The 15,133-nt window shown below is 39.8% G+C and overlaps 1 protein-coding gene across 1 annotated transcript in view; it reads left to right on the top strand.

Moving 5' to 3' along the window:
* LOC135477916 (putative sodium-coupled neutral amino acid transporter 11) overlaps window positions 1-15,133 on the top strand; it is a 37,742-nt gene that overhangs the window by 16,550 nt on the left and 6,059 nt on the right. Inside the window, exons 2-12 of the mRNA XM_064758134.1 lie at window positions 1,450-1,568; window positions 3,414-3,552; window positions 4,587-4,661; window positions 5,266-5,324; window positions 6,424-6,499; window positions 8,017-8,082; window positions 8,773-8,882; window positions 9,969-10,048; window positions 10,625-10,695; window positions 11,707-11,868; window positions 12,613-12,725. Coding sequence (XP_064614204.1) covers window positions 1,500-1,568; window positions 3,414-3,552; window positions 4,587-4,661; window positions 5,266-5,324; window positions 6,424-6,499; window positions 8,017-8,082; window positions 8,773-8,882; window positions 9,969-10,048; window positions 10,625-10,695; window positions 11,707-11,868; window positions 12,613-12,725 — 1,020 coding nt within the window. The 5' untranslated portion in view covers window positions 1,450-1,499. The remainder of the gene's footprint in view (window positions 1-1,449; window positions 1,569-3,413; window positions 3,553-4,586; window positions 4,662-5,265; window positions 5,325-6,423; window positions 6,500-8,016; window positions 8,083-8,772; window positions 8,883-9,968; window positions 10,049-10,624; window positions 10,696-11,706; window positions 11,869-12,612; window positions 12,726-15,133) is intronic.

Raw genomic sequence — 15,133 nt, forward strand, 5'->3', positions numbered from 1 at the left:
CCTGGACATACCAGTGGAGCATTGTTATGTGCCATTTTGATTCGCTGATCTGTGGAAATGTAAATACTTGTATGTCTATATAAATACATGCATATCTATGTAAATACTTGTATATCTATGTAAATACTTGTATATCTATGTAAATACTTGTTTATCTACGTAAATACTTGTATATCTATGAAAATACATGCATATCTATGTAAATACTTGTATATCTATGTAAACCCTTGTGTATCTATTGTATACATGTTCTGTCCATTTGTTGGGTAATTTTTATTGAAATAAATGTTATTTCAGTACAAAACTGTCTAACTCTCATGTTAATGAAAAATAACAGATCTTGCGATTTGTATAGATGCCTTACCGATATGCAATAACCCAGATCACTCCCCTTGAATGCTGCAGGGTGTCCTACTCGTTATAGAATGTGATGTATTTAACATTAAGTATTTAGCCTATGTGTTTCTTGTTTGACGAAGACAGACCCATTACCCGATGAGTATCAATTAAAATATTTCAAATTTAAAATCAGATTGGTAATTATTTTATGCAGGAAAACTTTTGATACAAACATAGTCATTTATGGTCATTGTGGAAAATACAGAGCCCAAAGCTACCTGGAACGTTCCTGCCGTAACGCCCAGCTTTGGTCATATAGACTTCCACGCTGACGCTGAAAAAAACACATCTCAAACCATACCTTATTTTTGCTATCCACCGTTTCCCTAAAACGCCCGAAATGTAATATGTCAAAGCCTACATTGGTAAACCACCTTTCAGTAGTAGTCCAGCCGTTCAAACTTTCGAATCGAACAACTCAAATCAAAGTCTTCCATGTCTGGATTTGTTTTTCAAGGTAGTGGAAATTTTATCCCACCCATATTCTCTTTAGGAATTGCATGCCCTGTAAACGGAATATGGGGTGAGCTAAAATTTTCGTGGCCCATCACTCTGCACGAAGATGAAAAAAAAAATGTCCAAACAGACGTTGATTTTTTTTGCGTTGTCCGATTGGAAAGTTTAAACGGCTGAATTACTGTTGAAAGATGGTTTACCAGTGCTGGCTTTGACATATTAAATTTCTGGCGTTTTAGGGAATCGATGAATAGCAAAGATAAGGTAGGATTCGAGCCATTTTTTCTTTTTTTTTTGGTGAAATTATTCATTATAGACCAATGAATAATGCACAAAATATTGACAAACACAGATCGATAAACACTGTAGTCCTAGTTGCCATTGCAATGGCTTTCAAGATTCAAACGTAGTTACACCCCTAACACGCCCAGTAGCCCATGCCGTCTTTAATTACTGTATTTGGCTTCAAACTTCGCTCTAGGAAGCAGATTTTTCCAGGCAAATAAAACTCATAAGATAGTCTTTTTTGTGCGCAACATTTTTCAAATGAGAGAATTCTTTCTCATACTCTTAACTTATTTGTTTCTACTTCAGAATTTCGGTACTAGAGCCGCCCCTTGAGGGAGCCACTAACCACCGTTACCATGGAGACGACAGGGAAATCCCCCGACTCGGAGTCCACCTACATCTTGAAGGACAAGTCTCCGTCACAGGTCCGTTCTTACATCGTATTGATCGAACCACAGAAATGCTCACCGTCCTAGTCTCTATATAAGTCAAATTTCTTATCTCCGATCAAATCAGTATATAAAACACAACTCTATATAGAGAGTTAAACCAGAACGTGCTGCTTCCTGTTCTAAGTCCTGGTGTCTGACCCCTTCTGAAGCAAGCTGTTCCCTTTCTAAGTCATGGTGTCTGACCCCTTCTGAAGCAAGCTGTTCCCTTTCTAAGTCATGGTGTCTGACCCGTTCTAAAGAATTCTGTCCCCTATTCTAAGTTATGGTGTCTGACCCTTTTCTCAAGCAAACTGTTCCCTTTCTAAATCATGTTGTCTGACGCGTTCTAAAGAATGCTGCCCCCTATTATAAGTCATGGTGTGTGACTCGTTCTAAAGAAAAGGGTCCCCTATTCTAAGTCATGGTGTCTGACCCATTCTAAAGAATGCTGTCCCCTATTCTAAGTCACGGTGTCTGATCCGTTCTGAAGCAAGCTGTTCCCTTTCTAAGTCATGTATGGTGTCCGGCCCGTTCTGAAGGAAGCTGCTCCCTTTTCTAAGTCATGCGTGGTGTCCGGCCCGTTCTGAAGGAAGCTGCTCCCTTTTCTAAGTCATGCGTGGTGTCCGGCCCGTTCTGAAGCATGCTCTCCTCTTTTCTACATCATGGTGTCCGACATTAAGTAAAGTATGTTGTCCACTATTTCAAGTACTCCGGCCGTAAGTGGGAAGGTCTGTCAGCAACGTGCGGATTGTCGTCGGTTTCCTCGAGCTCTACCCGGTTTCCTCCCACCGTAATGCTAGCCGACGTCATATAAGTGAAATATTCTTGAGTACGGCGTAAAACACCAACCAAATAAATAAATAAAGCAGTAAATAAATGCATATTTTAAGTCATTTTGTCCGGCCCATTCTAAAGCATGCTGTCTCCTTTTCCCCAGGTACCCCATGGCTGGTAATCAGAACTACCGATCAAAGAAACAAAGTTACTTGTAGGCCTATTTAGTTGGTATAGATGAAGCATAAATGTCTTGGCTATTTGTTGAAAACTGTTTCGCTTAATGACATGTCATTAAATACAAGCACTAGTTAGACGTCCTTTGACTTCAGAAGCTTTCTGGGTGACACATTGTTTTGATCTTGCATCACGTATTACCACCATTCACCCCCAAAGTAGTGTCCACCCTATTGTCTATACGTTAACACGGCGGTCCCCTATTGAATACACAACCATCTTGTTTTCCCAAAAAGGGAATCCCTGTTAAGAGTCACGTCATATGGTCCATAGTTTCAAATTTGAATCATACGATCCAGCATTTGATTGGCCAGATTCCAGTTCCAGGTATGTTACGGCAAGAACAAAAAAAACACGTTAGATTTTTGCAGTAAAATGCTCGCATGAGATACATACTGAAACCAACTGCCTACAAACAGTGGACTTTTTCCACTTCCGCTACCCAGATTACCAGGCAGCTCATTAAACATCTCCTCTCGGGTCGTAAGTGGGAAGGTCTTCCAGCATCCTGCGGATGGTAGTGGGTTTTCCCCGAGCTGTGCCCGGTTTCCACCCACCGTAATACTGACCGCCGTCGTATAATTGAAATATTCTTGAGTATGCCGTAAACGCCAATCAAATAAATAAATAAATTAAACAGCTCACAGAAGTTTCTATAAGTGCCTCACGTTATACATTTAAGACGTTGTGGTTGTGATAAAAAATGTGGCACCCACGTAGGGGTCTATATTAGAACCTCAACCAAGGCAGCAGGTAGCCTATATTTTAGAATATTCCAGTGGTCACAAATATAGCTACTGTTATCTCTCACCTTATATGACGCCACAGGACTCTGGTCACACCTCTCACATGACGGATGACTCACGCCACCTTGTGGAACCTGAATCAGACAAGAAGAAAATACAGAGTAACATACCCTTTACCAGCTTTAACTTCATTAACTCGATTGTGGGTTCCGGAATTATAGGTAAGGATCAAACTCTTACGAGTGCACTGCAGATGACGTCATTTTGTTATTTCATCATGCATCACCGATTGTCGCGTGACGTCACTTCTTACCTAACTTAGTTATCAAGGGAAGTAGAGGGAACGTGAGCAAAAAATAGATGCCTATCCTTCTGAAGAGGATAATGCGTCTTTCCAAAATGGTTTCATGAACTCCAACGGACAGAAAATTGAAAAAGGAAACCGGCTCATGTTGGAGTATGATTTTATAACAGAAGGAAGCGTGTGGTTGTATTACCGACTGCAACAACCATCTTGCATTGTATCATACCAAACTTATTTCTGTGTCTAATGAAAAAGACTACATCATACAGAGTAAAACCAGATCAGCGACGACGGTGTGATAGTTGACTAATGGCCACACGTGAAATACGGCCTCTTGTCAATTTTACCTCGGCGTTTATCTAACATCACTTCCTGCCTTCTCCGTACCCTACTTCATCTCCGTGACCTCAGTCATTTGTCTCTGGATTTGACTTCCAATGCTAAAGGTTGATACGTTATGGTTTTGAACTCCAGAATTTCGAACTTATCTCTTCCTAACATTTTCGACGTTAAATAAATTTTGTAGCTATACTTATTACCTACACAATATGATTCGACCTCTTTCTATGTCCATTACTGATTTAATGTAATTTTTAAAATAAGAATATATGATTGTGAATTCTTTACAGAACATTTCGAAAAGCTTCATAAATCTATAAATAAACGTCTTAAACTTCATCATTTATCTCACGTCATTTTTTGTAGCAAAGTTCATACGCAGGAGGCAAATATAGTTTGCTTTTTAAATGAGAAAACCTTTATTAACATCATTTCCAAATGTTGCCATTTTGTGAGATAGGAGGGCTATTCGTGGATTCACGCTGCTATGCCTGACAATATGCCGTCAGCGTTTATTCGAATCTGCCTAACATTTATGCAAAGAATGTTGTGTTTTTAAAATTTTATATTCAGAGTACGTTCACATCTCAGTAAAGTTCTTCGTTTTTCTAGGTATCCCTTACGCCATTAACCAGGCAGGGTTTGGACTCGGGATCCTGTTGCTCGTCCTCGTTGCCGTGGTTACAGGTAAGCTGCCATTTCATTGGTTAAGAGCGCCCGAAAATAGAATTGCCAATAAGTAAACTTATGATTATATCATGGCAGTGTCTTTTCAAATGTTCCCTCCACGTGAATCGAATCAAAAATTTATTCATGGGCAGTTCTGTGGTAAGAGTTATTACTGCATATAAGTATATAAGATTTATGTGTTACTGGTACAACTCAGTTTTTATGAACTGATTATTAGTCATATTTGTGAAAATAAAAAAAAGTGAAAAAAAAGATAGTAAACAGCTTAGAGATAATCTGTAAATATTGTGAATTACTTGTTATATGCATGCCTTGACTTGGAAAAAATGCATGTCTTTATTGTACATAAAATCAAAGTAAACTTTCTCGGATTTTGACTTCATATATTTTCAGATAGTTAACCAGCTTTGGCAAATGTTGTTAGTATCGAAATGATGGAACAAAATAAAACGAGGCCTTCATAGAGAAACACTTGAAGTATGTAGACGTAATACTTGCAGAACAAGGATCGAGCTAAACCAGCCTATAAATTACATACTCATTCGTTTGCTCTAACAACAGAAAAGGAAGCAAAAGATTTATGAGAACGTTTGTGTTCCAGATTGCTCAGTGCTGATGCTAATAGAAGCGGGTTACATTACCGGTCTGACGTCATACCAGGTAGGTGATGTCACGCACCGAGGTGACAGCAAACGTTTACACACTTACACACAGAAGATCACTATAGTCTGTTGCAAGAGTGGTAGGCCCATAGCTGTTACAGGATTCCTTCCAAATGTTTCTTCGAATGATTTGTTTGTTTTTTGCTGTTTGGAAAAGAATTCATTAGATGTGTGTTTCCGTGTAATCTGCAGCTTTTTTTCACTATATTTTCATTTTAAATGATACATGAAAAGGTACTCGGATATGATGAGTATAGTTTAGTTTCAGGAAAATGAAAAAAAAAAAGATATGTCAAAACATGCAGATTAGAACATTTTTTCATTTTCGAGGCATATTTTATATTTCATAATAACCCCTTTGTTTTAAAATGTTTTCCGTCAGTGACCTGGACTTTCCGAAATGACGTAATCGGTGAACATACAGGGAACGCGGATCGCTTAGCGCCCCCATTTCGGGTTTTCCTCCCAACGAAGTTATTTTCACAGATATCACAGTTGACGTCACCACCGTAGGCTACTTAGTTCCGGACTGTTATTCCATATCCTAAAACTCCTTATTCAGAATTAAAAACAAAGCATTCCATGTACCGTGTAACAATGTTTCATCCGTGTGCCTCAATTCACGGCTCTGTCCTGGCTCATTCGTTTACAGCGTTGGTCTCGCAGCAATCAATCGTCTCCTAACCAACACGGCAGCTGTCTGAAACCGTTCCAATGGATAGGCTGCGATTTTAAGTTAGGATCTTTGTCATGTTCCTAGGGAAGGGCGGATGTTTCCTCTGAGCAATCTTGCCCCCCCCCCCCCACCCACTTTCACCGATCAGCCTCACTGCCGTCAAATCCCAGAAAAGTTGTCCAAGACTAGACCAATAAATGTTGGTTTTGTTCTTCCACTCCATGTTGTCATCAGTACACTACTTTCATTCCAGGATTCAGTCTTTAACCGTTATTTCATTACATAAATACTTACAATCTGTACCTTTTTTTTTGCATCATATGGACTTCAAGCAGTAACTTTTCAGAGATTTCCGTGTACGTTCTATTGAAAAGTCGATGGCTTTAAGTGGTCTTACTAACACTTCTTTTCTCAACGCCAGGATGTAGTGAGAACAGCGATGGGCAAGCCAGTGTTTTACATCCTTACCTTGCTACAATTCACCTACCCGTTTATCGGTATGTACACATGGTATTAGCTTACGTTATACCGTACAATTGCTGAGAACAGTTCTTTGGGAAACAACAGTACCGTAGAAAATACTGAGAAGTGCTATTGGAAAGCAACAGTTGGGTAAAGATAATGAGAACAGTGATGGAAAAACAATATTACGGCTCTATATAGTGTGAACAGTGATGGAAAACAATATTACGGTATTACATAGTGAGAATAGTGATCGAAAAACAACACTACGGTATTGCCAAGTGAGAATAGTGTTGGAAAAATAACATTACGGTATTAGATAGTGAGAATAGTGATGGAAAATAACATGACGGTATTAGATAATGAGAATAGTGATGGAAAAACAACATTATTTTATTAGCTAGTGAGAACAGTGGTGGAAAAATAACATTATGGTATTAGATAGTGAGAATAGTGATCGAAAAATAACATTAGGGTATTAGATAGTGAGAATAGCAATGGAAAAATAACATTATGGTATTGGATAATGAGAATAGTGATGGAAAAACAACATTATTTTATTAGATAGTGAGAACAGTGGTGGAAAAATAACATTAGGGTATTAGATAGTGAGAACAGTGGTGGAAAAATAACATTAGGGTATTAGATAGTGAGAACAGTGGTGGAAAAATAACATTATTGTATTAGATAGTGAGAATAGTGATGGAAAAATAACATTATGGTATTGGATAATGAGAATAGCAATGGAAAAATAACATTATGGTATTGGATAATGAGAATAGCAATGGAAAAATAACATTATGGTATTAGATAGTAAGAACAGTGGTGGAAAAATAACATTATGATATAAGATAGTGAGAATAGTGATCGAAAAATAACATTAGGGTATTAGATAGTGAGAATAGTGATGGAAAAATAACTTTAGGGAATTAGATAGTGAGAACAGTGATGGAAAAACAACATTACGGCATTAGATAATGAGAATAGCAATGGAAAAATAACATTGTGGAATTAGATAGTGAGAACAGTGGTGAAAAAATAATATTAGGGTATTAGATAGTGAGAATATTGATGGAAAAATAACATCGGGGTATTAGATAGTGAGAATGGTAATGGAAAAATAATATTACGGTCTGATGGACCCCATTAATAGTCATATATAATATGGCATCCACGCACTTTTTTGTCTTATTTGTATACGTGTAAATTTGTTTCGGTTCAGAGAGGTTTCACATGGAATACACGATCAGAGGGGTAGAACATGACATTTCTGGCATCACTTCACAGAGATATTGCCAGATCATCCACGGAATATTTATTTATTTATTTATTTGCATGAAGTTTTATGTCGCTCTCAAGAATATTTCACTTATACGACGGCGAGCAGTTTTTTGGTGGGAGGAAACTGGACAGAGCCCGAAGAAAACCCACAACCATCGGTAGGTGGCTGGAAGACCTTCCCAAGAACCCATCGAATAGATCGCAATTGAATGGAAAGTTCACAGAAATGCCCTGAAGTAAATACACTATAATATGTGTGCTTTGTTTTCAGCGATGGTGAGTTACAATGTGATTATCGGGGACACCATCACCAGGCTGTTCGTGAGAATTGGCGGAGGTGAGACTGGGGCCTGAATTCAGATAACTCAAAGTACCACCCATTTTAGGGTTAGAGGTTTGAATTTTGAATTGGGGAGGGGGCTGAAGGGGGGGGGGGGGGGGGCTGAAGGGGGGGGGGGGCATAACTGACACAAAACTAAAATAAGTTGTATTCATATACACTGCAACTGTTTTCACCCGCCAGGGCAGTCTTTACACCTGGATCGTCATGAGTCTTCCATTCACCCCCTGGCAAAGTTAAAAATTAAATCATAGATATGAACAGCAAAAAATGGAAAACTTAAAGGAAGACTATGGAAATCAATTGAATATTGAGAATATCAGATGACAAATTCGAAAATTTCCGTGACGACTGGGAAAATTTCCGTGACAGATGGGAAAATTTCCGTGACAAATGGGAAAATTTCTGTGACAAATGGAAAATTCGCCTGACTATTAAAGGGTAAAGTTTGCTGAAAATGAAAAAATCACATAAAGAATATGACATCCAAATGACAAATGGGGAAATCAGATGAAACTGGTTAAAGTGGGCGAAAATATGAAATGAATTTTGGTTGAAGACGAAATATTACATGCCACATCCAAAACATTGTGGAGATCCGCTCCCGTTGATAAATCTGCCAATTCAACAGTACAACCTGATAAATGGCTTCCACACCTCAGTGAAACTGCTCGCTCTTTCTTTCAGAATCCCTGAGTAACACTGTCCTCGGTAACCGTCAGTTTGTCATCCTCCTAGTCACTCTAGTCATCACCTTGCCCATCTCTCTCTACAAGAACATCGCCAGACTCAGCAAGGTAGGCCCTGGATCATGAAGCGGCCTTAGACTGAAGTCCAAATTTGTAGTCTTAACTTAAAATTGTGAGAACTGAGAGTTGTCTTGGTCCTTTATGACGAAAATGAAAATTAATGTTTAAGTTTAAATTTAAGTTCAGAAGTAACACCACAGGTTAAGATTAAGTTTGACTGAAGCTCAAGTCGCTTCGTGATGCTGAGACCACAGTCACGATATGTATGGCCCTTTCTAGCTATACAGCAGGCGATCATTTGACTGTGTAGAGCACTGTAGCTACATGTAGTTCTCATTTACCACTGAATCTTAAGTAGCTCACTCCCATGGTATAGTGATGAGTTCAAAGCAATTTCTGTGTATGTTTGTTTGGGGTTTAACGTCGTACTGAACAATTTTTCAGTCATTTGACGACGAGGAGTCATTCGGTGTGTGTACACATACTGGGGCGATTATTGACCTGGAATTTTTTTATAGGTTGACAGCTGGTATGCGAATGTCTGTTTCGGTCTGGCAAGAACCTGCGGATGGTCGTGGGTTTCCCCCGGGCTCTGTCCGGTTTCCTACTACCATAATGCTAGCCGCAGTCGTATAAGTGAAATATTATTGAGTACGGTGTAGATCACCAACCAAATAAATAAATGTCTGTTTCGACGCATATATTCTTGTGGCAGGATGAGTCCATGCCGTCAAAGTGCTGCAATCACTGAAATATCATGCTGAAGAGACTAGACATGACACCCCATGTAGTCACATTATACTGACACTGGGCCAACCAGTCATACTTTGCTCTAAACTCTCAGTGCTGAGCGCCAAGCGAATCAGCAGCAAGTACCATTTTTTAAGTCTTTTGTATAACCCTATCTGGGTTTGATCCTGGGATCTCCCGAATTCGAAGCAATTCGTCAACCGCTAAATCAATCTACCCACCTCTTAGTCTATCGATCAACAAACCAATCAGCCAGTTCACTCCGCAGTGAACGAATAGACAAGTCAATCAGTCCTCCCCTCAATCAGTCAGTAAACTAATCAACAGACGATCAAGACCTCCGTTAATCATTTAGCCCATCCGTTTTTCGTTTTCCCCATGCAGTGGGCCTTCCTGTCGATCTTCCTGGTCCTCGTCATCCTGGTCATGGTCCTCATCCGAATCCCAGATTTCGCACAGACTATGTAAGTGACTTCACACAGACTATGTAGGTGACTTGGCACAGACTATGTAAGTGACTTCATACAGACTATGTAAGTGACTTCACACAGACTATGTAGGTGACTTGGCACAGACTATGTAAGTGACTTCACACAGACTATGTAGGTGACTTGGCACAGACTATGTAAGTGACTTCACACAGATTATGTAAGTGACTTTACATAGACTATGCAAGTGACTTCACACAGACTATGTAAGTGACTTCACACAGACTATGTGACTATGTAAGTGACTTCTCATAGACTATGTAAGTGACTTCATACAGACTATGTAAGTGACTTCACACAGACTATGTAAGTGACTTCACACAGACTATGTAGGTGACTTGGCACAGACTATGTAAGTGACTTCACATGGACTATGTAAGTGACTTTACACAGAATATGTGATTTCACACAGACAATGTAGGTAACATACCACAGATTGTATGCGTGATTTCATGCAGACTATACAAATGACTTCACGCAGACTACATGCATGTACATGAAAGTGACTTCACACAGACCATGTAAGCGACTTAGCATCGTCTTTTGTTTCAGTCCAACCACTGCCGATTCCTTCACGTTTGCACGACCCAATGTGACCCAGGCTATAGGGATCATGGCTTTTGGTAAGTTTGTGATCTGTATATTTATGACCAGGTAATCAGTCTGTCTGGCTATCTGTCTGTATATTTATGTGTCTGTGTGTCTGTCTGTTTCTGCCGGTGTGTTTGTCCGTCTGACTATCTGTCTGTCTCTCACTGTGTTGCTGTTCATCTGTCTCTCCAAGTGTATGTTTGTCTGTCTGTTTTTCTTCCCATCTTTATGTCTATCTCTTTGTCTCTTCATGTGTATGTTTTACCCGTCTGGCTTTTTGTCTTCCCATCTTTATGTCTATCAGGGGCCTCCGTGGCCCAGTTTGTTAGCGCGCTAGCGCAGCGTAATGACCCAGGAGCCTCTCATCAATGCAGGCGCTATGAGTTCAAGTCCAGCTCATGCTGACTTCTTCTCCGACCGTACGTGGGAGTGAGTGAGTGAGTGCTTGGGGTTTAACGTCGTACTCTGCAATTTTTCAGTCATATGACGACGACCGTACGTGGGAAGGCCTGGCATAAACCTGCAGGTGGTCGTGGGTTTTCCCCGGGCTCTGCCTGGTTTCCTCCCACCATAATGCTGCCCGCCGTGGTATAAGTGAAATGCCTGTCTGCCTATCACCAGCGTCCATGTACCAACATAACGTGTCTATTTAACCGATGTCTGTTTGTCTGTCTGCAGCGAAAGTGCCTCCATAACGTGTCTAGTCAACCGCCTGTCTGTCCGTTTGTCTGTTCGTAGCGTTTATGTGTCTCCGTAACGTTTCTGTTTAACTGCCTCGCGGCATTCATGTGCCAGTTTAACCGCCTATCTGCAGCATTCGTGTGCGGCCTGACGTCTATTTAACCGCCTGTGTGTATGTGGTCAGCGTTCATGAGCCACCACAACGTGTCTATTTAACCGCCTGTCTATCTGTCCACAGCGTGCATGTGTCACCATAATGTGTCTAGTTAAGCGCCTGTCTGTCTGCCTCTGGCCAGCGTTCATGATCCACCACAACGTGTCTATTTAACAGCCTGTCTGTCTGCTTGTATTTCTGTTCGCAGCGTTCATGTGCCACCACAACGTGTTCCTGATCCACGCATCGCTGGAGAACAACACCTCGAAGCGCTGGAAAATCGTCACTCATTCCAGCTTTATCGTCTCTCTCGTCATTATGATGGTTATCGGCGTGGCTGGTTATGTTACCTTCAAGACCTACACACAAGGTAATAAACTATCTACCATCGCTGTGCCTTACGCAGGCTCCTATGGCGTCGTGGATAGGGCGCCTGCTTCCTATACGATAAGTCTGGGGTTCAGTTCCGAATAATAGTCATACTTAATACTTGTAAGATCAGGGAGAGATTGAACAAGGACGTCTCTGACTAAAGTAACAGTCTGAAATACGATCTTAAACTTTATTTTTCGGTTTTTATAAAGTAAAATTTTATCCGCCTCATCAGTCTTATCTTAAGCCAAATGTATCCAAATTTCAACTTTCAGTTATGTTGAAAGTTACAAACAAACAAATCTTTTGTCTTTCTTGTTTCTCGTAGCAAAAAAATTTTATTACTTTTGAATTTTTTTTTCATTTTTGTTGAACTTTTCTCTTATACAATTGCCGTCGGTTTAAAGGTGAAGGTGCCTCGAGTAAACCACTGAGCTTTGGAAATTTACCTAGGGTGAGATAATGAACGTAAAATTGTGCCAAACTGTCAAACTATTAGCATCCATAAAATATCTTAATGCTTTGGACATTTGTTTGTTTGCTGTGAGTCGCATAAAAAAGGAAAGTGTCTGTCTATCTGTCACAACAGACACAAAAAATATGTAAACAGATAAATATTTGAAAAAACTCTATTTTTTTTTCTTTGACTTCTTTAGGTGGTTTTTTAAAAAAAAAATGAAAAAAAAAAAGGAAATGGACGACATATGTAAAAACTTTTTATTTGTTCCCGTGGCTACTTCAGGTGATCTGTTGGAGAGTTATTGTCACAGGGATGATCTGGCCAATACGGGGAGGTTTCTTTTCGCTGTCACCATCATGCTGACCTATCCAATCGAATGCTTTGTTACTAGAGAGGTGAGTGGAGGTTTCTTTTCGCTGTCACCATCATGCTGACCTATCCAATCGAATGCTTTGTTACTAGTGAGGTGAGTGGAGGTTTCTTTTCGCTGTCACCATCATGCTGACCTATCCAATCGAATGCTTTGTTACTAGAGAGGTGAGTGAACTCCATTCTCGTTGATAAATCTGCAAGAGCTTGCTTTATTGTGATATCCGCTGGTGCATACATTGTGAAAATGTACATTCCATCTCTATAATTGCATATTTTGTCTACTGCCTCCTGCAAGACTGAACGAATATAACTTCTACTTCTGAAATTTCGCCTGAATCCTATAGCCAGTAAACATGTCTGCTTATAGGTTCATTCAACCCATGAACAAATTGGACGGTGTGAACCAAATTCTAATCACCTAATCAACCAGCCAAATCAATCAGTCATTGTATCCAGCGGTTTTAATAATGAACAGTTGCAAAGATAAGATAGGATTTCATGGTCTACAGAGAGAGAGAGTAACGCTTACCATACAATTCTTTAAAACATCACATGGCTGATGGTATTGACAATAAGTTAGATAGCGCTGTGCCCAGATTGCTTCGCCACGGGACAAACAGATCCACTGGACTGTGATACTCGCCAATCGCAGTGCTTTCATGCGATATTCATTCTAGCGCGGAAAATAATTACGCCGTGAACAGAGCGAACACAAGATGCGACAGGCGGATCTTTCATCTGTCCCGAATTCAGTACATTGTTATATTACAATTTTCTACACAATTAAGCATAATTAGCCAGGACGGAAAAATAACCGAGATACCGGTAGTATTTGATGATATATTGTAGCCTTGTTAAACCTAACGTCCGCAGTTCCAAAGTACATGTAACTCGATTGTATCGTCGACGTATATAGAGGCTGGTGATATTTTCTGGCGCCAGACAAGAGTCATAAATTGTACACAAACTGCAGGAAAGTTATTTATTAATTATCGCCTTACAAGTGGGTAAAATGAAGGAAGATAATTTTGGGGTGTGATATTGTGATACCCATTAAAATGACACACATGGCGTGAATGAAGCATTGGTGAAGTGCTCGGAAGGAAATGATCACGGGTGAACGCACTAAGCTGGATAGCTGTTTCGTGTGGTGTGTCATTACGCATGCGCAGGACGGACCATACGTGGGATAATCAAAAGCACATTATCCTTTATATCTATGTTACAACATTAGAGAAAAATTACCGCCACTTAATTGTATCAACGTAAACTAGGGATGCATTTGAAAATCACACTCATTAGACGTTAACAAGCGAGTCTGTATTATGTATGTTAGATAGTGTAGGTTGAATGGTAAAAATTGCTTTATACGATAACTTGTACTAAAGCGAATGTAATTACGGTTGAGAGAAAAAATATTTTAATGCCGGCATTAATTAATGTACCTGAAAAAAAAAATGCCATGAAATGCCTGTGATGAGATCATCATGGCCCATCAGGCACCGAATAACGCTATTACACGAATGCTAGTTAATATGCGAAATGAACCACAAAAAATACTGCGAATACTTAACCCATGACATGAACCACTGAGAATACTGGGAATACTTAACACACGAAACGAACCACTAAGAATACTGGGAATACAAGAGTACTGGTAAGACTTAATCCACGAAATGGGCCACTAAGAATACTGGGAAGACTTAATCCACGAAATGGGCCACTAAGAATACTGGGAATACTTAACCCACGAAACTAACCACTCAGAATACTGGGAATACTTAACCCACGAAACGAACCACTAAAAATACTGGGAATACTTAACCCACGAAACGAACCATTAAGAACACTGGGAATACTTAACCCACGAAACGAACCACTAAGAATATTGTGAATACTTAATCCACGAAATGAGTCACTATGAACACTGGGATATTTAATCCACGAAATGGGCCGCTAAGAATACTGGGAATCTTAGAGTACTGGAAATACTTAACCCACGAAACGAACAACTAAGATTCCTGGGAATACTTAACCAACGAAACGAACGACTAAGAATACTGGGAATACTTAACCAACGAAACGAACCACTAAGAATATTGAGAATACTTAATCCACGAAATGGGCAACTGAGAATACTGGGAATACTGGAGTACTGGGAAGACTTAATCGACGAAATGAACCAGTAAGAATACTGGGAATACTTAACCCACGAAACGAACCACTAAGAATATTGAGAATACTTAATCCACGAAATGGGCAACTGAGAATACTGGGAATACTGGAGTACTGGGAAGACTTAATCGACGAAATGAACCAGTAAGAATACTGGGAATACTTAACTCACGAAATGAACCACTGAGAGTACTGGAAATACTTAACCCACGAAACGAACCACTAAGAATTCTGGGGATACTTAACCAACGAAACG

The sequence above is a fragment of the Liolophura sinensis genome, chromosome 11, assembly GCF_032854445.1.
Source record: "Liolophura sinensis isolate JHLJ2023 chromosome 11, CUHK_Ljap_v2, whole genome shotgun sequence".
Lineage (NCBI taxonomy): Eukaryota > Metazoa > Mollusca > Polyplacophora > Chitonida > Chitonidae > Liolophura > Liolophura sinensis.